Raw genomic sequence first — 21,335 nt, 5'->3', positions numbered from 1 at the left:
CTAAAAGCAGTTGCAGGTAAATAACAGAAAATTCACGGACACTGCGGACCTCACAGATGTGGCATATGTAAACAAATGGACAGTTATCTCGGGGCAGCATGTACATGTGGATGAACATTGGAGTCTATGCTATTTCAGTCAGACTGTGGCAGGTCTTCTACAGACAACATGGGCACGGTTCAACTGGCCCTCCTGTTTTCTCCCTGCCTACTCTTCTTCCCTGCACAAATTACTTTCTCTCGCTTTAGTGATTCGACAGGCCTAGAGAGCCCTGGAACAAGGACACATTTAACCCCCATCCCCACAATGACTTTCTCTGGCTTTTTTAGTTGAAATATGTAAAAATATAGTCTTTCTTATTGTTATTGAATATTTTTACATTTTGTGTGTATCTGCATGCTTTAATTTGCATTACACGTGGCTTCTGCTGAGGCAAATACATTTTCTCACTGAGGGACGATGTTTCTATTCACTTTAACATTTCCCTTTGTTTTGTGCCAGCAGGTCTGATGGAGGAAAATTCGAACGTCTCCCAATCATTCTCTTCACACTCGTGTCCTGCCATCGTCTCCTCCGCTGTCTCCTCATCTTGTTTTACATTTTTAAATTATTTTAATATTTGCTTATGATTCAATAGTCAAGTAATTAATTCCTTGCATGACTGACCATCTGTTTTTTCCTAATAAATATATTTTCATTAAAACATTTTGTCTCTGTTTATACTGTAGATATCTGATGAGTTTACCACATGACAATAAATGGAGAAAAAAAAAGTTTAATTTGTGTGTTTAGTTATGTGAATCATGCAGTTACAATAACACTTTAGCCAGACACAGGTTTGTAAAAACACTCACCTGCTCCTTATTACTCTTCCTGGTGGTGAAGTGTCTTGCTTTGCTAGCCACAACCCCGCCCCTTCAACAATCCTGGGGAAAGATGAAACGTCTTACCTCAGACCAGGACCTTTTTACCCGGGAAACTGAAATTACCCGTGTAAATTTGTATAATGCTGGGCTTTTGAAAGCCATGATGCTCTCCACATGCATCTTAATAAAACTTTCTTTCTGGTGTGCAGAACTGAGACATGACTGAGCAATTTTATCTTCAAGATTAAAATTGTATTCTTTGTATGGACAACTCTGAAACATGATGCAATTGTTTCTTTCAGAAAGAAGAGGTTAAGACCGAGAAAAAGGAAGAACATCTGGTCGCTGATGCTACAATTATTGACCCTGGGATCATGGACAATGAAACTGGGCTCCCCACAAGGTGAATTAAGAAAAGGAGAAGACGTCATTATTCTTTTATGTTTTTATATATATATTAGGGCTGGGCAAGTTAACGCGTTAATTTCGCGTTAACTCATTAGACTATTAACGGCGATATTTTCTTTAACGCGCGTTAACGCATGTTGGTCACATGCTTTTATTTTGTGAAGGTCTGTTGCTGCAGTGTAGGGGTTTGAATCAGAACAGTAGGTGGCGATAATGCGCCAATAACCTCGCTGTCAGCCCAGCCTCAGATTCAAAGAGGAAGAAAGGTGCTGGCCGGAAAAAAACACAGCTGACATGCGGAAGGCGGTGTTTCCCGCAGGTACCGCGAGCGAGCTTAGGCGAGGCGAGGCGGTGAGTTGGCGGCCGGAACAAGTTTTGTGCGGAGCGGAGCGGGGGGGTCTGCATCAACGCCGTCGGTGAAGTCGCTTCTCGTTTCAAAGTATCCATGTATTTTCGCCTGTTTTCCCCCTGCCATTCACTATATGCGCGCGAGAAAGCAACAACAAAAAACCGCGTGTCAACGTCAAATAAACGCAAGCATATCGAGTTAGCAAGCATTTCAGTTTAAAGTTCTTCCAGCATGGAATATGACAGAAACAAGTTAGTTGGAACCACTGCCAAGTTAAACTTTGGTATTGAACATAAAATGGTAATGCTGCTCCCTGCTGTTACCTCAGAAATTGCCTGTTTTTGGTAGATTTTTTCCCCATAAAGAGAATTCCCTGTCAGTGGCAATAAGCTTTAATTTATTATTATTGCTATTTTTTGTTTTACATGTTTAAGTTGAGCTTTACACTAAATATGTGTTACTGATAAGTGCTACAAATGTTACAACACTTTTGTTCATATGGCAGCAGAACATTAAAATAAAAGTGCTCTTTACACTACTTTTGAATTCATTCTTGGAGTTTGTAAATACAATGCGATTAATCGCGATTAATCGCGATTAAATATTTTAATCGTTGCCCAGCCCTAATATATATATATATATATATATATATATATATATATATATATATATATATATATATATATATATATATATATATATATATATATATATATATTCAATTCAATTTTATTTATATAGCGCCAAATCATGAAACATGTCATCTCAAGGCACTTTACAAAGTCAAGTTCAATCATATTATGTGTATATATATATATATATATATATATATATATATATATATATATGTATATGTATATGTATATGTATATATGTATATGTATATATATGTATATGTATATATATATATATATATATATATATATATATATATATATATATATGTATGTATATATATGTATATGTATATATATATATATATGTATGTATATATATGTATGTATATATGTATGTATATATATATATGTATATATATGTATGTGTATATATATGTGTATGTATATATATATATATATGTATATATATATATATGTATATATATATATATATGTATATATATATATATATATGTATATATATATATATGTATATATATATATATAAATTTGCATTAGATTAGAAGATAAACAGATAAACATACTCAAACAGGGAAAAACTCAACAGATAAACTGTTGCGCAGAAAATAATTTAACAAGCTTTCGTTTTTTTGCAGCTCTGTTCAAAGTGTACAGGGTTCTGGAAAAAGTGACATGTCCATCGAGTCAAAATCCCAACAGGACAACCTACAAGATGAGAATGAAGAAGGTGACAGCAACACTGACTCCAGCAGTACCAGAGATCAGACATCAGAGGGAGACAAGACCATGAAACCTGATCCCAAACTGCAGAGACAGGGTCAGGGTAAACAGGGCAGGAAGAGAAACGGGGAGACTAAGATGTCTTGTAAAGTGTGTGGACTCTGGTACCAGAACTATGGCTGCTTGATGAACCATGCCTTGAATCACGTCAACAACCCTCAGAGTGTTTGTGGAGTCTGTGGGGAAAAGTTTGAGTCTGCGGAGGCGTTAAAGGAACATCTCGGAAGTCACAAAAACATTCACAACTGTTCACATTGTGGGAAGTCTTTTGTCTCCATCATCAGGTTCAACAATCACGTTGCTAACCACACTGGAGAGAGTCTGTTTAAATGTGACGTCTGCAGTAAAACCTTCTCAACCAAAAGGAGCTTGCACATTCATCATTGGGTTCATGTGGAAGATAAACCACACAAGTGTGATATTTGTAAGCAAAGCTTTGGTCTGGAGTCACTTCTCAAAGCTCACATGAAGCAACATGGGAGAAAAGAACTTTACAAATGCAAAATCTGCAATAAGCCTCTGACCACTCGCCAATCTGTTACCCGGCACGCGTTGACCCACTCAGACAAACTGCATTATGGCTGTGAAACATGCGGGAAACGCTTTAAATCGGAAAGTGGACTGAAATCACACGAGAAAACTCACACGGTGGGAGAGCTGCCGTTCCTCTGCCACATCTGCTGTAAAACATGTCGATGTAAACGAACGCTGATGAGCCACTTAAAAGTTCACAGCACTGAGAAACCATTTGTTTGTACCGTTTGCAGTAAAGCCTTTAAGTACAAGACGAGTCTATACAAACACATGAAGGTGCACACTGTGGAAACTCCCTTTGAATGCTGTGAGTGTGGACGCCGCTTCAAACAAAAGAGTCACCTTAAACAGCACATGAAGATCCATTCTGGCATCGAAGACTTTATCTGTAGCGTTTATCTGTAACTCACATGTCATGTGAATTCTCTAAAAATTCACAGGACCAAGAAAAAGCGTCCCTCGCTTCGTCAGAGCCTGGAAGAAACCATAGGATGTTACGTAGGATGAGAAAGCTTCCTGGAGAGGAAGCGAAACGTCTTCAACTATGGAAAACAAGTCCAGTTGCTTTGTTTTTTTACTTTTTCTTTTACTTTTTTTTTGGAATGACCATGACCTGGATGACTGAGAGTCTTCACCAGCATAGGATGTTACACTAATTTAAATTCTTACCTTGTTTTGATGAGTTGTTAGAAAAGCTTTTTGGATTCAAGATTCAAATTGTGATGTGAAGAAAAGAAACGGAATACTTAACTCACCTAGTTCCACAAAAAGATTCATTCAAACTATCTGTGGCATGGTGGGACAGTGGTTAGCGCTAGCTCTGTTTATATGGACATAAGTAATGGGAGTAAAGGGCCGATTAGAATAAGAATGTGTCATGGAAATACTGCAATTGGTATATTGTGATCAGATGAAACTGTATTCCAAATGAGACGGATGCTTTATGCCTTTTGTTGACCCCAACAGTGTTGTTCTAAAACCCTTTTTTCTGTCATGTAATGCTTATCAGAGCAAACAACCCTGTAACGCAGGAAGACAATTAGCATGTGTTGCTAAAGCTTGTAGCCTAATTTTTGAGTGCAGTAACGTCTGAACAACACTTAGAACCTGTCACAGGTACATTGTGGACACTCAGAAGGCACAGAACTTTGCCGGTTGTGTGAGTATTTGTTTGTTTTCTGCTTTTGTGGGCTCAATAAGGTGAAAAAAAAAAGAAACTTCCAATTTTCCTGTGGCAGAGAAAGAAGTAAAATGTCTGTAGTTCGTAGGGAAATTTGCAGCTTTAAAACTTCAGTAGGGAGTTTTGAGACACCTGTGAACTTAGCCTGAATTTTGAGTCAGAGCCATGGGGAACGTCTGGCTCTGATGGATCTTTCTGACAGGTAGCGGTAGATCAGCAGTTTCTGAAACACTCAGATCAGTCCATCTATCACCAAAAACCATGCCACATTCAAAGTCACTTAAATCACCTTTCTTCCCCGTTCTAAAGCTCTGTTCGAACTGCAGGAGGTCGTCTTGACCATGTCTACATTCCTAAATACATTGTGTTGCTGATATTGAGTCATGTGGGAAGGTGGAGAACCCTCCCACCTGACTGTGGGAGGGTTTAACACAAATACTTAAAAACCTCTGGAAGGGATCACCTGTGGAATCAAAAATTATTTATTGCTGGTTTGCAATCAAAGAACATTTTTCTTGTAACGATGTCAGAGAGTTCTTTGAATTAAAGTGACCACACATCCCATAGCACAAAATATTTCACCATATTCAACATAATTAGATGCCAACACTCCTTCAAGTTTTCCTGTGTCTGCTTAAACCCACACGTCCTACTCCATGTGCTTCAGAAAAAGTTCCTGTTTTAATCCTGGAGGAAACACCATCAGGTCCGTTTACAGCACCCCCTCCTGCTCTGACGCTCCTCTTCCATAGGCACCATCAAATCCTGCACTCACCCTTTCACATCATGCTATCTGCCATGTTAATGCCTTTATGGATGAATGTTATGTTGGGTGACTCCAAGGTTTTGGACAGCCTGTGCTGTCTTAATACAGTCATAGTGAAACTATGAGTTGTCAACATATATAAAATATATCCTGTGATGAAATAAAGCAGTCTTTTCAAAGACTGCTTTATTTTGTCACTTTATTTGTTTTATTAAAGACTGTGGGGTGAAAGACCACTCTGGAGAATCTGGACACACTATACACTCACCCTCAGTAGGAACGTGCATTTGAGAGGCGTATTATTGGATTCCATCCATCCATCCATCATCTTCCGCTTATCCAGGGTCGGGTCGTGGGGGTAGCAGCTTCAGTAGGGAGGCCCAGACGTTCCTCTCCCCGGCCACTTGGGCCAGCTCCTCCAGAGGAATCCCAAGGCGTTCCCAGGCCAGCAGAGAGACATAGTCCCTCCAGCGTGTCCTGGGTCTTCCCCTGGGCCTCCTCCCGGTGGGACGTGCCCGGAACACCCCACCAGGTAGGCGTCCAGGAGGCATCCTGACCAGATGCCCGAGCCACCTCAACTGGCTCCTCTGGACGTGGAGGAGCAGCAGCTCTACTCTGAGTCCTCCCCGGATGACTGAGCTCCTCACCCTATCTCTAAGGGAGAGCCCAGACACACTACGGAGAAAACTCATTTCAGCCGCTTGTATCCGGGATCTCGTTCTTTCGGTCACGACTCAAAGCTCGTGACCATAGATGAGTGTAGGAACGTAGATCAACAGGTAAATCGAGAGCTTTGCCTTTTGGCTCAGCTCTCTCTTCACCACAACGGATCGGTACAGCGCCCGCTTCACAGCAGACGCTGCACCAATCCGCCTGTCGATCTCCCGCTCCATCTTCCCCTCATTCGTGAACAAGACCCCAATATACTTGAACTCCTCTACTAGGGGTAGTAGATGCCATGCAGAGGAAGAGGAATTAGAGGTTTCCCCTGCAATTATAAAAATGTGTAGACTTTTATTTGACATGGGTTCTGGGCATGATTACCCAGAATCCCCTTTAAAATGTATAATATATAACAGTCCCTAACAACTAGAATGATTTAACACCATAACTATATAATATTAATATAAATTATCTTTAATTCTACTCATACCTGCAACCAACTTTAAACTAGCTAAGAACCTTAAAACATCAAGCCATTAATATATCAATACACCCCAACCCCCAGGGGGCACATCCCATTAATTAGTTGTAGTGTAACAGATGCACTTACTTATTTATCCAAATAATAAGATGAACAAAGTCCATAATGTGAAAACTCAAAGCAGTTTGACTGATTTAGGTTTTTATTTAGACAGGTGAATACAAAAAGAGACAGAACCTAAGGTTGACAGCTCGATACAGATCAGGTTTAATGTCAGCAGAAACGAAAACTGACCAGCTTTCAATGTCAAGGCTCACAGAACTCATGAAATAAGGTGGAGAAGCCTGGCTAGTAGAAAGAAAAGTTAAAAACTATATTCTGCTTTAAGCGTGAAAAGCCCTACCATCATTATTTTATTCTAGTTGATCAGAGCTACATGTTACCACTGCTTATGGGATCCTGTTCCTGTATGGTTCTAGGTTTTTATTGTTTCCCAACAAACCGTTATTGAATAAAATAAGCCAGGAGCAAATCTCACAGCCAAACGTTCAGAGGGCAACACTTTCCAGCAGGGGCTCATTTAATATGGCATTGATTACAGAGATCGACTTCTTTTGAACATTTTAACCCATCAATACTTTTTTGTCCAAAGATTAGTGGCAAAATAAAACAGTTTCTCATAAACAGATTACAGAGCATCACTGATAATCCAATGACATTAGAAACACTCCAACATGTGGGACCACTGCTGCTATCCCTTCAGACTTCCCTTTCGTATCAGTGTGTAAAAGATGTTTCATGTTACAGTTTCATTAATTTAGCACAATACACGCTCCATTCGTGTATAATGCACTTGTATATTTGTTAATAACACTTTTTATTTCACTCTTTTTCCAATTACTGTGATTATAATTGCCATTTGGACCAGCAGACCTTCATGAAATACAGAAATTACAGCCCCTGATGGAACCATGATAACCGTGAGTGACCCCCTGTGGCTTTATACCCAATTCTGGGGCCGTAAAACCAGAATTCCTGACAAAAGACTACGAGTTTCAATGTATCTGATGTTAAAGTGGGTCCAAAACACACAGCTGGTGGGAAGGACCTGACACATGCCCAGTATGAGTAATCTGGAGGAAGACGTATAAAACGACAACGGTGACAAAAACAATCAAAATATACAACAGCTTTGTCTAAATTAGCATTTAAGAGATTCCCAGTTAGACAGAGCTAGCTAGTAAAAGATCATATTTCCATTAGGAGCAGAGGTGACGTCCCATAGTGTGCAAGAAGAGTTTATACAGAGAAGATCTTTAGTAAAATGTATTAGTTTAAAAGAACACTGGATTTCAAAAGGTGATATTTTAAAGTCTTTAGGAACAGCCTAAAGAAACTAGCTGTTAGCATAATTAGCGGCGTTAGCATTAGTAACTATAAACAGCTCCCTTTATGTATATCACAAAGCCCCCCCAACATTTCTGAATCTATTATCCTCCATGACAGAGACTAAGATTATTAGATAAGAGCTACGTTGAACAAATTACCCACTTTAAGTGAAAAATCAGCCGATTCTGGTCTGAAGTAAGTTTTTTGGTGCAATATAATCCCTGATGACATTTTGCTGTCGATACAACAGGCAAACCTCATTAAGGTCGATGTAAAATAACAACAGTTGGAATCTTTTAAGTGTCTTGTGTTGATATGACAAAAACACAGAAAAAGGTAATATAGATCCATCAAAGAAAATAAAAAATGAATAAATAATACAGCCATATTGTTGTAACATCAGATTTTGATGTTTAAATTGGATCCTTCGTGTGATTGGCCCGTTACTCTTTCCAAGTTACACTCCGACCTTTACCCGGTGAAACCTGGAGATTGACACTGACCTCTTTGCAACGCTAACGAGATGATAGCAAAACATTACTCCAACATTACTGAGAAATCAATGACGGAGATGGTAAAATGCTTGTTTTTGTCAAATACTAGACTTTCGTACCCTATTATTGGGTTATTATTAAGTTTTTCACTCAGGGTCCGGCGGCTGAAGGCTGGAAGTCGACGGCTGTGGTAAAGGGATTTCTTCAGGATGGTAGCTCTTCATGTGTGTTTTCAGGCAGTGGCTCTGGGTGAAGGCTTTGTCACAGAGCGAGCACTGGTAGGGTCTCTCTCCGTTGTGGGTCCTCATGTGGACAGTCAGATGCTCCTGTCGGGAACAGGCTTTGCCGCAAACCCCACAGCTGAACCGCTTGATGCCGAGGTGGCTCCGGATGTGAACGTTCAGGGTGCTCTTGAGCTTGAAGTGGCGGCCGCACTTGGTGCAGCCGTACGGTGCCTCCCCGGTGTGAACCCGAATGTGTTTCTTAAGGTCCCACTTGGTGATGAAGCTCCTGGTGCAGACGCTGCAGACAAACGGCCGCTCGTCGCTGTGGGTCTTCATGTGAGCCATCAGGGTGTTGTTGGACAGGAAGGTTTTGCAGCAGACGTGACACAGGTACATCCGGTCCCTGACGGTGTGGACCTTCTCGTGCGCCTTCAGGGTACCCTCCAGTTTAAAGTGCTTCCCGCAGACTTTGCAGCCGAAGCGGCGCTCGGTCGAGTGGGTGAGTTTGTGGCGAGTCAGAGACCTCAGGTCGAAGACGGACCGTCCACAGATGTTGCAGAGGTATCGGTCCCTGTTGACGTGACATTTCTTGTGAGCCACCAGCTGCCCTTTGAGCCCAAACGACTTTGGACACGTGTCACACTTGTGTGGCCGGTCCTCCACGTGGACCCAGCGGTGGATGCTCAGGGCGGATTTGTGAGGAAAGGCTTTGCTGCAAGTGTCACATTTAAACTGGCGCTCTCCCGTGTGCAGAGAGACATGGTTTTTGAGGCCAGCGGTGGTGAAGAAGGCCTTGCCGCAGTATGAACAATCGTAGGTATTTTGGTGAATCTTAAGATGCCCCCTGAGGTCTTCTGAAGAATCGAAACTCTCTCCACACACCCCACAAACACTTTTTGGGTCGTGCACATGGGTCCAGGCGTGTCTGGCAAACTTTGACAATGTCCTGTACCACACCCCGCACACCCAACAGGGGGCCTTGCTCCCCTCGCCCTTCTCCTCGGCTCTCCTCGGGGCTTTCTTAATGGCTCTCTTGGACTGTGGATCTTCAGGATCTTCCAGATCATCAGAATCTTCAGGATTGGGTTTCCACTCGTCGTCTTCTCCTGATGCCTCGTTTCCACCTCCGGATCCCGCGTCGCTCTCAGCTGCTTCTTCGTCTGGCTGCACGAGCTCTCTGCTGCGGTCTAACTCCCCAGGGCTGAAGAAAAGCAACAAGTCAGAATCAACAAGCACGATGTTGTCTCGCTTGGACCGTGTTTGGGTCGGTTCTGTTGACAGGGTTACCTTTGAAGAGGTGCAGATTCATCTTCCACAGCCACACAGTCAGTAGGCTGAGGTTCGTCTTTTACCAGCAGACCGCCCTGCTCTTCATCTTCACTGTCCTCACTTCCTGCCGCCTGCAGAAGAAATGTTTTAATGCTGACACTTTTACAAACATTATCAGCTCTATGTTTATATTTTCTGATTGCGTAGTTTTCTCAGGTAAAACAGGCCGGACAGAAACTAAGAACAAGCTCCTGTCTGCTAGAAATCTGTAGACCTGGCAACAGTACTTGGATAAGTCCGCATTAAGGTTCCTTTATGTTTGACGTTATGTACCTTCCGTGCGAAAATGAGACATGCGGACACATTTATGCTCCGTGCACCATTTCTTTCAAAGTAGCACTATCCTCCTAGACTCTAGAGGGCAGCGTTGTGCTCCTACACGAGTACTACACCCCACTACACATAGAAGTATAAAACAGTTGTTTACAAAATTGATTGGACTAAATTAGAGCTGACAATACCATAGTTATTGCAACATTGATGTAATATCATAATCGTATGCACAGAATATTTTATACAATCTTATATTTTAAGTGTTTGTGCATATCAGTGACATAGGTGAGTAGCTAGATGGACTTTAACAGCCTTTAATGCTCATATCTGTTGTATACTTTCAGTTGCTGAGATGTGTGTTAATCATGTCAGTTTGCGACAATAGTAGCACGATTAGATCATTTTCTAATACCGCGCAGCCAAAACCAACATCCTGAGAAGGCTTCTAGCGACTAAACAGTTTGACCTTGAAAACTCAGCACAATATTTGTCTTCATTTCATCCACCTATTGCCTCCATTGGAAAACCCAACAGGTGTCCCCAGTCTTCAGCTCATCATGGAGGGCCAGGAAGGGAAATACTGTTTCTACAGCAAGCTCTTGGTCTGGCAAGGTGGTCTGCTCCTAGGGGGCTTGGAGAGAAAACCCTCCAGAGAGGTAGCCCAGAAGCCGTCTTCCATCTTACTGGCATGCAAATTTTAAGCGAACTTTAAAAATGTGCCAAAAAAAAAGCAAAACAATAGAAAATGTGAATCAGGCGTGCTCCCATTTACTGGTTTGGAGTGAATTAACCAGCTGCACGGACTCTTGTGGCAGGAAAATTACACAATAACTGACTTCTCAGACTTATTGAATAAGGAAACGGTGAAGTGGTCAAGTTCCAGCGCTTTATTGAGAAACAGAGCAGAGATTATGCAGATGGAAGTAATCGCACCCAACAGTCCGGCTGCAGCCTTCGCCTGTCCTGTTTCCATCCGTCCCCTGTTCTCAAAACAAAGACAGTCTATCCTAGACAATCCTTATCCCACACAGTAAAATACACCAACATTGGCGTATTTTAGTAGAGCTGATGTGCAGTTCTCGTGTCTCCAGTGCTCACGTGTGCGAAATGGCGTCAAGTCACAGCGACTTTAGGATAATAATCCAATAACAACTCTCCCTGGAGGGTTTACCTTCATAGTCTACATTTCCTGTCAAATTCCTACAAACCCCACAGTTTTTCCCAGTGGGACGAAGCGGAGAAGAGATGGTAAAATGTTTGATTAGCTTAGCTAGTTGAGCATCTTAACAACTTTGGCTAAAAATGATGACTGACCATATAATGTTAGTTTAATATGGATGTAATAACCCAGGTTTTACTTTTTCTAATGGCACAATTGCACCAGAATGAACCGTTTTTACAGTCATTTGGTTGGAAACAGCGTGTATTTAAAAAGAAATAGTTTAAACATAATTTTTCACAGATAAACATCCGTAGCTCTAGCGGAAAGTGTGTTCAACGTCTTTTTGCAAAGATTTTATGATTTTATTTTTTATTTTGCGATCTAAAAATAGAAATGAAACAGTGGTTCTTTAAAAATGGCAACAAAATTTCCTGTAGAAGATATTTGTAAAAAATAAAATAAAAACATACGTTGTAATTTTTCCAAAAGTCATGCAACATTAGCGGCTCTAACAGTTTTTTTTAGCTGGACTCGGGGTAATAATGGCTCTTTGGATTGGGTTAGATGAATCGATCTTTAGGAATTAATATCAGAATCGATTTATAATCAGAAAATCAGATTTTTTTCAACACAGCCCTAGTCAAAATAATAATTTCTAAACGTTATTTTCTTTCCACTCAACAAATTTACTCAACCTAAAGGTTTTGCAGTGTGGGATTACAGTGCAGCAGTAAGAAAAGGCTTTCTCACCTTCAGCTTGATGTAGAGGAGAGACTTTTTGATCCCGGTGGACCTCATGCTCTTGTAGATCTCCTCCGGTGTCAGGGCGTTCACTTTGAGCTTCTGCAGCTTCCTGCTGCGGTCAGACTTGTACATGTGGATTTTTTTGTCGTCTCCAACCAGCTGAGGGAAAGTGATCCTCAGCAGGTCCAAAAAGCCCGCCTCCTGCAGACCCCGAGGACATTTCAGCTCCTGCACCGACGACTTCTTCAGCTCTGAAACAGAGAGGCCTTCAGCAGCAGAACATCAGCAAGCTTCACGGCCCCAAAGCGGAGGGTTCTGCTCACCAGGTTCTGACGGAGCGTCTGACTGAGGGTCCTCCAGGACGCATATCCTGAGAAAGTGGTGAGTTGGTTCCTCGCCAAGCCGAGGCCTACCACGCCGCCTCTTCTGAGGCTGACTGACAACACTGAAAAGGGAAGAAATTGTGAGAAACAGACAACGGAAATCCTTTGAACGGTTTATGTTTTAAGATTTAGCTTAATTTTTTACGTTTTAAACTGAAATTACAACTCTTGGAATTAAAAATTCTTCTTCTAACGTATAAAGCCCTTAATAATCAAGCTCCATCATATATCAGAGCTCTGATTACCCCGTATGTTCCTAACAGAGCACTTCGCTCTCAGACTGCAGGTCTGCTGGTGGTTCCTAGAGTCTCTAAAAGTAGAATGGGAGGCAGATCCTTTAGCTATCAGGCTCCTCTCCTGTGGAACCAACTCCCAGTTTTGGTCCGTGAGGCAGACACCCTATCTATTTTTAATACTAATCTTAAAACTTTCCTTTTTGACAAAGCTTATAGTTAGAGTGGCTCATGTTACCCTGAGCTATCTCTGTAGTTATGCTGCTATAGGCTTAGGCTGCTGGAGGACATCAGGGTCTATTTCTCTCACTCTGCTGAGTTTTCCTACTGCTCTCCAATTTTGTATTGCTTGTTGTCATTTCATCTGTTAACTTTTTGTTCTCTGTCATTTTTTCCTTCATAGAAGGTACACCTGGTCTGGTGTTCTGTTAGCTGTGACATCATCAGGGGAGGCAGATCATCCTCTATTACCATCTAATATAGAAAGTACTCCTGGGTCAATGTGAGCTTCTGTGCTTTCTGTGTCTCTGCTCTGTCTTCTCTAAGCCCCAGTGGGTCGAGGCAGATGAGCGTTCACACTGAGCCTGGTTCTGCTGGAGGTTCTCCTCCCTGTTAAAGGGGAGTTTTCCTCTCCACTGTCGCTTCATGCATGCTCAGTACGAGGGATTGCTGCAAAGCCATCAACAATGCAGACGACTGTCCACTGTGGCTCTACGCTCTTTCAGGAGGAGTGAATGCTGCTTGGAGAGACTTGATGCAACCTGCTGGGTTTCCTTAGAGAGGAAACTTTCTCACCAACCTGGAGGATCTGATGGAGTCTGACTTTGGAAAGAACCTTGAGATGATGTGATAAATAAGATTGAATTTAACAGAATTTTAATTGTCAATTTTACTTGTACTTTCTGCTCTCAATGTTTGTTTTGTCCTGTATGCTGTTGCCACATTGCTCTTGTTAAAGAGGTCTCGATCTCAACGTGTCTTTTGCCTGATTAAATAAATGTTTAATAGAAAATAAAGACTGATAGGAGGCAATAACCTGAAGGTAAAGTGTGAACCTGGAACCCTCTAGTCGTGAAAAGAAGCATATGATGTATACCTCGTGTTTTCCTCAGGTTGACCAGCAGATGGCGTGGCAGAGCCTTGAACCAGTTGCTCGTCTCCAGGCTGAGGCGAGAGATCTCTGCTGCTGCTCTGAGGATCCACGGCCGTCTGGAAATGTTCACAAAGGATATTTCAGCAAAGGCTGAAATAAAACAAAACTGTTCACACACAAAAATAAAGAAATACAAATATATGACCTGGCTGAATGTTTTCTAAGACCCAGCAGGGAAAGTATCTCAGTAGTTAAGGCAAGTTTATTCGTAGCACATTTCAGTAACAAGACGATTCAAAGTGCTGAACGTCAGCAGAGCATAAGAGAGGAAATCATTAGAGGAAAGCAGACTGCAGTTAGGTTAAGATGTAAGACAAGTTGGACTATAAAGTTCAACATAACATTTAAAGGCAACTTAAAACAAATGTCTTGATTTAAAGGAACTTTCAGCACTTTTACAGTTTTCTGGGAGTTTGTTCCAGATTTATAGAGCGTAGGAACTAAATGCTGCTTCTCCATGTCTGGTTCTGGTTCTGCAGAGCAGGCTGGAGCCACTCGGGTCAGTTTTCCACATTCAGAATAACGTGATCCTGACCAGCGTTTATAAGCACATTGATCAGATTATCAATGGGCATAAACCAACCCTCTCCTTCAGATTACAATTTCATTCAGATTGAGATTAATCTGAATTTAATATTCCCATTGGCTCGTTTACATCACGCATTTTTATTCCAATCGGCCGTTTATTCCCGTTACTTTTGTCCATGTAAACGTAGCTACTGTTATTGTTCAATTATCGTCACCGAGGTGAACTGCTCAATATATCGTGACTAACACAGCCAGAGGTTAAATGCCACATAAAAAGGATTTAAAGAGGAAATATTGGGGAAAATCTGTATTTTTTAGCCCTAAAATACTTTTTGTTGTGTATTTGGAGTCTCTAAGAATGTAGAAAAGTTGAACATAGTCAGTCCAAGAGTTGCATAGATATCCTTTGATTCTGTTTGGGTCATATTTTTCAATCAGATCAGTTTTCTCTGTTATGTTTTTTTTTAATTTGCTGCTGAGCTGCTGAACATGGAGGTCTTTGCAAATCCACCATTTTTACGTCTTGCAGTGATTTTGTAGACAAAGCTCAAGGATGCCGAGGGTAGAAGTGGTCAAAACATTCCTTTATGTCGCCCTCCATCTTACTACAAAAATGGTCGATCAGGTGGAGTGGAGCGTTCTGTGATTTGGAGGCGGGGTGGGAGGTAATTTAAAGAGACGGCGCCAAAACAAGTTTTTGTAAGTTCCCCTCAGAACAGGAGGAAAAAGGAGGAAGGCGGAGGTAAATTAATGAGGAATACAGACCAAAGCGTTGCAGTTCTACTTTACATAGACAAAAGATGTATGATTTGAATGTGAACAGAAAAGCTTGACATGTCCCCTTTAACACAAAGCAACAGAGCCAATATGGAGCGAGTCAGCTATGACTGTGGCTTAAATATACAATACAGGAATAATGAAACATCCTGATGCATGATGTAAACATGTAAAACTCCCAGGGAAGGACAGAGTTTAAATGAGACTGGCTTAATACAGCCGATAATCCAAAACAGAGCATCGATCTTAAAGTGACTGGAGGTAAAGTGACGAACCTTCAGGCGGATGTAGAGAGCCGAGTGTCCGGTGGAGTTGATGGACGTGTAGATGTTCTCTGGCGTCAGAGCGCCGACCATCAGCGGCTGCAGCCTCCTGTGTCTGTCAGTCATGAAAAGGTCGAAAGCTTCGCCTGCAGCCAGCCGAGGGAAGGTGGACCTCAGCAGGTCCAGGAAGTCGGACTCCTGCAGATCCCGACGACAACGGAGGTCGTGAATGGGACACTTCTGGAACACTGGAACCGAAAAAACAAACGTTTGCCGTGAGAAACTGGCTGTGATGCTTTCACTTGTTTAAAAGTGACGTTTAAAAGACGATTTGGTTCTGGACAGCTTCAGTAGACTCTAACTAAACCCAGGCAGGATTGACTGGAGCGTACCGACGTTGGAGAGCACCTCTATCTGCGGGTCGTCCAGCAACCGGACCCTGAAGTCCAGGTGGTCCTGGGCGTCGCTGATCAGAGGTTTGCTGACTCTCCTCTTCTCTGGTCGGGCTCTGGACGGAAATGAGGACACTTGAATCAGAATAATCAGAATATTTTGATTTAGGAGAATAGCTTGTTGAGTTGGACATCAATCCTTCTTGAACCAACAAACAACTCTATGTATTAAACAGTTTGAAAGTTTCTGGTATCATTATCAGGGATTTGAACTGGTTCAAGGAACGAAAACCGGGAACTTTTTTGTTTTTTTATGTCTCGAACTGGAACACTCATTTAAAAATAATGGTAACCGGTTAATACCGGTTTTATTTCGTTATTTCGTTCCTCAAAGTTTTGACATCACATCACACATTCGCTGACTGAATGGAGAGAGAGCGGTGTCTCCACTAGAGCTACACATCTTAAATAAGAGGTAAATTACGATCCATCGTTAAGTAAAACGCTCATTCCAAACACTATCAATAGCTGGTTTAAGCTGGATGAGAAAGATGTGACATAATTATAGCATTAAACAGCTGACAGGAACGAAATTAACCGTTCCGGGAACAGTATTTTTTTGTTGTTCTAACCGGTTCGGGAACGTCAATTTATTGGTGGAACTCATAACCGGAAACATTATAATTCCGTTTCTGTTCGGAACGAACCGATTGGGAAAAAAAAAATCGGTTCAAAGCCCTGATCATTATACAAACTGTAAAACAATTAAAATTAGATTATCTCTCTACTGCTTCTCTCTTCCCTTCCATGTGATGTGAAGGGAAACCCACTTTAAACATATTTCAGACACCTAAGGACGTCTGATCCATTAATATTTACGTAGCCAACAAACTGCAGACCTCTGTCATTTGGAAATTTATTTCTTATTGCAATTATATTGCAAATGCAGTTAACCGTCCAGCTTAAATAAAAAAAAACTTTTGTGTTGTTGTATTACCTTCTGAGAAATGCTTGCCTTATTTCTTATCAGAAACAGACTTATTGGTAGAAATCGTTTTAACCCTAAATCTGCCAGACGTGTGACCCATTCTGGGCTTAAATGTAGAATGTTGAATAACAGATGTGTGACCTTGGTGTTATTTCATAATCTGGGTCCTTCAGATCCCGCCGCCTCTGTCTGGATCGCGACGTCAACTGAGTCGCGGGTTGAAAGTCGTCTTCATTGTCATTATCGCCGTACCAAAGGAAGTCCAGACTGCCAGAGTCCTCCACGCCTGGAGAGAAGCGCAGTTTGGTTTAAGAAGAAAAAAAAAAACTAACAGTTCATATATTCACAAAACTTACAAACAGAAAGAATAAAACTGATGGGCATCATCATAATCAACACTCTCGATTAACCTAAAACGTCCACATTGCTATACACAAATATTTCTAGGTGAAAATATGAACCCGGCAGGAAATGGATGAACATTTGGGTCCATCTGTGGTTTTTGTCACTGAAGGCGATTCTCTCTGTGTGCAAAATAATCACAAAGACGCGTCTTGTACAGACTTTCCTGCTTATTTCAGACCAGCTCTGCACTTAAACACACAGGGAGATAAGGAGGACAAAGAAGAAAGCAGTTTTTTTTCCAAATATTTCAGATTTTTGTATCCAGTATGACTTGAAAAACGAACTATCATTGGTCTAGGTACATTTTCTAAGAGTCATCATTTATACTTGCTGACTTAACTATTCTTTCAAACCACAAAGCTTCTTACAATTACCAATGGAGTACCACAGGGCTCAATTATTTGTCCACTTTTATTTTCCATGTATACAAATAGCTTGTCTGATAATTTGTCAGAAGTTTCTCATAATTTTTATGCTGATGACTTAGTAATTTATTGCTGTTCTTCTTCACTTTCGCAGACTATAGAGCTTTTACAGTCTGCTTTCAATGTGGTTCAAAACTCGTTTACATACTCCGAAGTTTGTTCTCAATGTGAAAAAGACGAAAGCAAACGTCTTCTCCCATTCCTAACTATTAGAGATCCCCTTATTGGTTACTAAGGCTCTAGGGGCTAAAATTGAGTTGGTAACTTACTATAAATACCTTAGTTTTACATAGGATGAAGAATTTTCATTTAAAAAGAACATAGAAAGTTTGCTAAGAACCATGAAAATGAAGAGAGGGTTTCACTACTGTAATGGGCTCTGTTTTAATCTCAAATCTAGAACAATACATGAATGCTTCAACCAAATATCTTCAGTCTTTGGATGCTGTCTATCACTGTGCTTTAAGGTTTGTAACAGGCAGCAGACACCTTACACATCATTGTGCATTGTATGTAAAAGCTGAGTGGCCTCCCTTGAGCGTACGGAGATGCAATCCTTTGCTGATCTTGGTTTATAAAACTCAACTAGGATTAGCTCCAGATAACTTTAAATCTATATTCCAACCATCTAATTTCTGCCCATTTTTACGCTCCAACAACATTTCCTTTTGCGTGTTCCACGTGTTTGAACGGAAACAGCAAAAACAAGCATTCGCCGTTATGGCTCCGATAACACGGCATCAGTTTCAGTCTGAACTCAAGATGTCGACTCTCAAAAACAAGCATTCGATGAAGCTGTGTCGCTGCTTTTAAACTGTTTTGTAACTCGTTTTAACCTTGTGTAAATGTCTTGACCTGTTTTACTTCCGTGTAACCAGGTTGTTGTGTTGTGTTAGAGATTATGTGACCCCAGAGACTGGACTTCATTATCGATGGCCTTGGAGATTGCAGATAAACGGACTCCGGAGGCCAGAGCCTGACATAGTTAGATTGTACAGAATGACTGATTGGATAAACGTGTCGGCTGGAACACGTCTGGATTAAGTTCCTGGGGGTGCACATCACAAACAACCTCACCTGGTCTGTGAACAACACGTCACTGGTGAAGAAGGCACAGAAACGACTGTACTTCTTGTGGAGGATGAGGAGAGCCCACCTGCCCCCGCCCATCCTCACGACCTTTTACAGAAGCACCATAGAGAGCATTCTGACCAGCTGTCTCTCTGTGTGGTGTGGAGGCTGCAGTGCCTTTGATTGGAAGAACGTGAGGAGAGTGGTGAGGACAGCAGAAGGGATCATCGGGGCTCCTCTTCCCTCCATTAAGGACATTTCATCTCAGCGCTGTGTGTCCCGTAACATCATCAGGGACCCCTCACACCCCCACAATGGACTGTTCTCCCTGCTGCCTTCTGGGAGGAGGTTCCGCAGCTTCTGCATCTGCTGCAGGTCCACCAGGTTGTGCAAAAGCTTTTTCACTGTTGCCATCAGACTGTTGAACTGTTGAAGTTATAACTGGACTCTGTACCACATTTGTCCTGCATTGTTTACATTTCAATTGCTGTACTGTGAAATCACTGCTGCACTTTATCCTGTAACTATCCTGCAAAGTTACTTTATTCTGAAATCCACTGAAATTCTCAAGCTGTATGCAAACGAAATTTCGTTCTGTACGCACTCTGTGCATACAAAATGACAATAAAGTTTGTCTAAGTCTAAGGCATCTTTTCCACCAATGTGATGAATGGAGCACCGTTATCATGCTGTACACGCCCCTGGATGGGTGTAACAAATCTGATCTATAAGGTCTGTGTGAAGGATGAACGGGAGGCTCGCTGTGAGCCTCTCTCTCTCTCGGAATTCCAGAAATGACATCAGCGTTGTTGTGTAAAAGAACATGAACTGAACTGAAGCCTTTCTCTGCCTTTTAGATTAAATATGGTAAATATAATTCTGGTTTCATGAGTCTTTTTACTCCTACAGAAGTCTACAGTAGAAATATTACATTATTCAGTAAAAAAAACCTGGGTGACGCTGTTTGGTCAACAATCAGTAGAAGTTGCACATTTTCTGCCCAGCTGCCTCTCGCAAATGAGATCTGGATCCCTATGAGGTTTCACCTGCTTAAATAAAGGAGAATACAATAAAAAGCTGCTGCAGGTGTCTCCAGGTGAGTCCTACCTGTGCTCTGTGTGAGCTGCTGCTCCTCTTGCTCCTCACCAACCACCACCTCCTCGTGGCTCTGCAGATCTGGGAGCAGCTCTAGTTCAGACACATCAAAACAACATCTGATTAACATCTGAGCTACATTTGTAAAATCTGCATGTAATGATTATCCACCACTGACCTCTTCTAGGCAGCTTGATCCGAGGCTGCAGCACCTCCAGCTGCCTCCTCTGCCGCTCGATCTCCCGCCTGAAGCCCGAAGCCTCCTCCTCGTAGTCGGCTACGGTCCTCTCCACCACCGCTAAGATCTCCCGGGCGGCTGTGCTCAGCTTCTCGGTGATGATTCCTCTCAGGATGCCGCTTTTAGACATGTTCAGCGGATCGGAACCGCCGCTGCTGCAGTAAAACATGCTGGATTGTTCCCTGGTTGGGTCCTAAACTTCTGCACGGCCGTCTGACAGATCTACTTCCGGGTTTTTGGGGCGAGAAGAGGTCGCGAGAGAAAACCAGCAGAAAGGCGCGCTGCCGCCACCTAGCGGCAGCGCGAACACCTTTCCTCCACTGGTGCGTCACAATTAGGCCTTTAAATTTAAATTCATATTAGACTAAATAGATATAGCACTATAAGTATTTATAGCTGTGTTTTTCAATTTAATTTGTGATGGTTATGAGTTTTAAAAGATTAATCAAATCTTTTTGTGTTAACTTGTCATAATTTTAAAGTTTGTGTTAAAATTTCAAACTGAACTTCCTCGTTTCAATCAATAGGATGAATACATGAACGAGACAGGAGTTAGAGGCAGGAAATATAGCTTTGTCTCCTCCCGTGACGAGTTTAAGGCCTTGTCACATTCCATTTACCCCGGAAATCGGAAATTGGAGCTGGGAATCAGGTAGACCCGAATAAAAAAACATTCCAGTTAAAAAAGTTGGAGAAATCAAGATCCCAAATAGCCCCCCAAAAAAGGATAGAACTCCAATATGGCGACGGCCATATTGGAGTTCTATCCAAGCTGTTTTATTTGTGCATAGTATTAACATTCTTCAAAGCTGTACTTTCCACATCCAAACAAAACTTTAAATTTGTTCGGTCAGTTGCAGCCGCTATGTCAAATATTGATTTTAGACACGCTGTTACAGCTGTCTTGTAAAATAAGGGATAATGTCCGACTAGGTGTCCATTATCATAACATAATGGACTTTGCGTGAACAATCGTTAGACATCTACACGTCATCCACTAATTTCTGATAATGGACACCCTGAAGGGCATTATCTCGCTTACCATGGTCACTTACGAAATAAATATCAATTGTTAATACTTCAATGTTTTTTGTTTACCGTTAA

At 41.7% G+C, this 21,335-nt stretch overlaps 2 protein-coding genes across 8 annotated transcripts in view; one reads left to right on the top strand and one right to left on the bottom strand.

Annotated features, from left to right (window-relative positions):
- The window catches only part of LOC105919956 (zinc finger protein 2 homolog), a 51,814-nt gene extending 46,542 nt beyond the window's left edge, over positions 1–5,272 (top strand). For 3 of the 4 annotated variants that reach the window (XM_036128946.1, XM_036128947.1, XM_036128945.1), the window contains exons 6-7: positions 1,169–1,269; positions 2,897–5,272. In XM_036128946.1, the coding sequence (XP_035984839.1) occupies positions 1,169–1,269; positions 2,897–3,980 (1,185 nt within the window). In that variant the 3' untranslated portion in view covers positions 3,981–5,272. The remainder of the gene's footprint in view (positions 1–1,168; positions 1,270–2,896) is intronic. The other variant, XM_036128948.1, reaches the window with a different exon arrangement.
- A 1,577-nt stretch (positions 5,273–6,849) lies between these two features.
- The window catches only part of LOC105919959 (zinc finger protein 436), a 91,472-nt gene continuing 76,986 nt past the window's right edge, over positions 6,850–21,335 (bottom strand). The window contains exons 1-10 of one of the 4 annotated variants that reach the window (XM_012855434.3): positions 20,172–20,456; positions 20,006–20,086; positions 17,139–17,283; positions 16,010–16,125; positions 15,630–15,865; positions 13,993–14,105; positions 12,604–12,725; positions 12,287–12,531; positions 10,060–10,172; positions 6,850–9,973 (exon numbers count right to left, since the gene is read on the bottom strand). In XM_012855434.3, the coding sequence (XP_012710888.3) occupies positions 8,695–9,973; positions 10,060–10,172; positions 12,287–12,531; positions 12,604–12,725; positions 13,993–14,105; positions 15,630–15,865; positions 16,010–16,125; positions 17,139–17,283; positions 20,006–20,086; positions 20,172–20,400 (2,679 nt within the window). In that variant the 5' untranslated portion in view covers positions 20,401–20,456 and the 3' untranslated portion in view covers positions 6,850–8,694. Of the gene's footprint in view, positions 9,974–10,059; positions 10,173–12,286; positions 12,532–12,603; positions 12,726–13,992; positions 14,106–15,629; positions 15,866–16,009; positions 16,359–17,138; positions 17,284–20,005; positions 20,087–20,171; positions 20,457–21,335 lie in introns of those variants that run through there. The other 3 variants (XM_036128926.1, XM_036128927.1, XM_021312234.2) reach the window with 3 other exon arrangements.

This window comes from Fundulus heteroclitus, unplaced genomic scaffold (assembly GCF_011125445.2).
Source record: "Fundulus heteroclitus isolate FHET01 unplaced genomic scaffold, MU-UCD_Fhet_4.1 scaffold_125, whole genome shotgun sequence".
Classification (NCBI taxonomy): domain Eukaryota; kingdom Metazoa; phylum Chordata; class Actinopteri; order Cyprinodontiformes; family Fundulidae; genus Fundulus; species Fundulus heteroclitus.
Note: the sequence above shows the minus strand (reverse complement) of the source record. Positions and strands in the feature narration are given on the sequence as shown.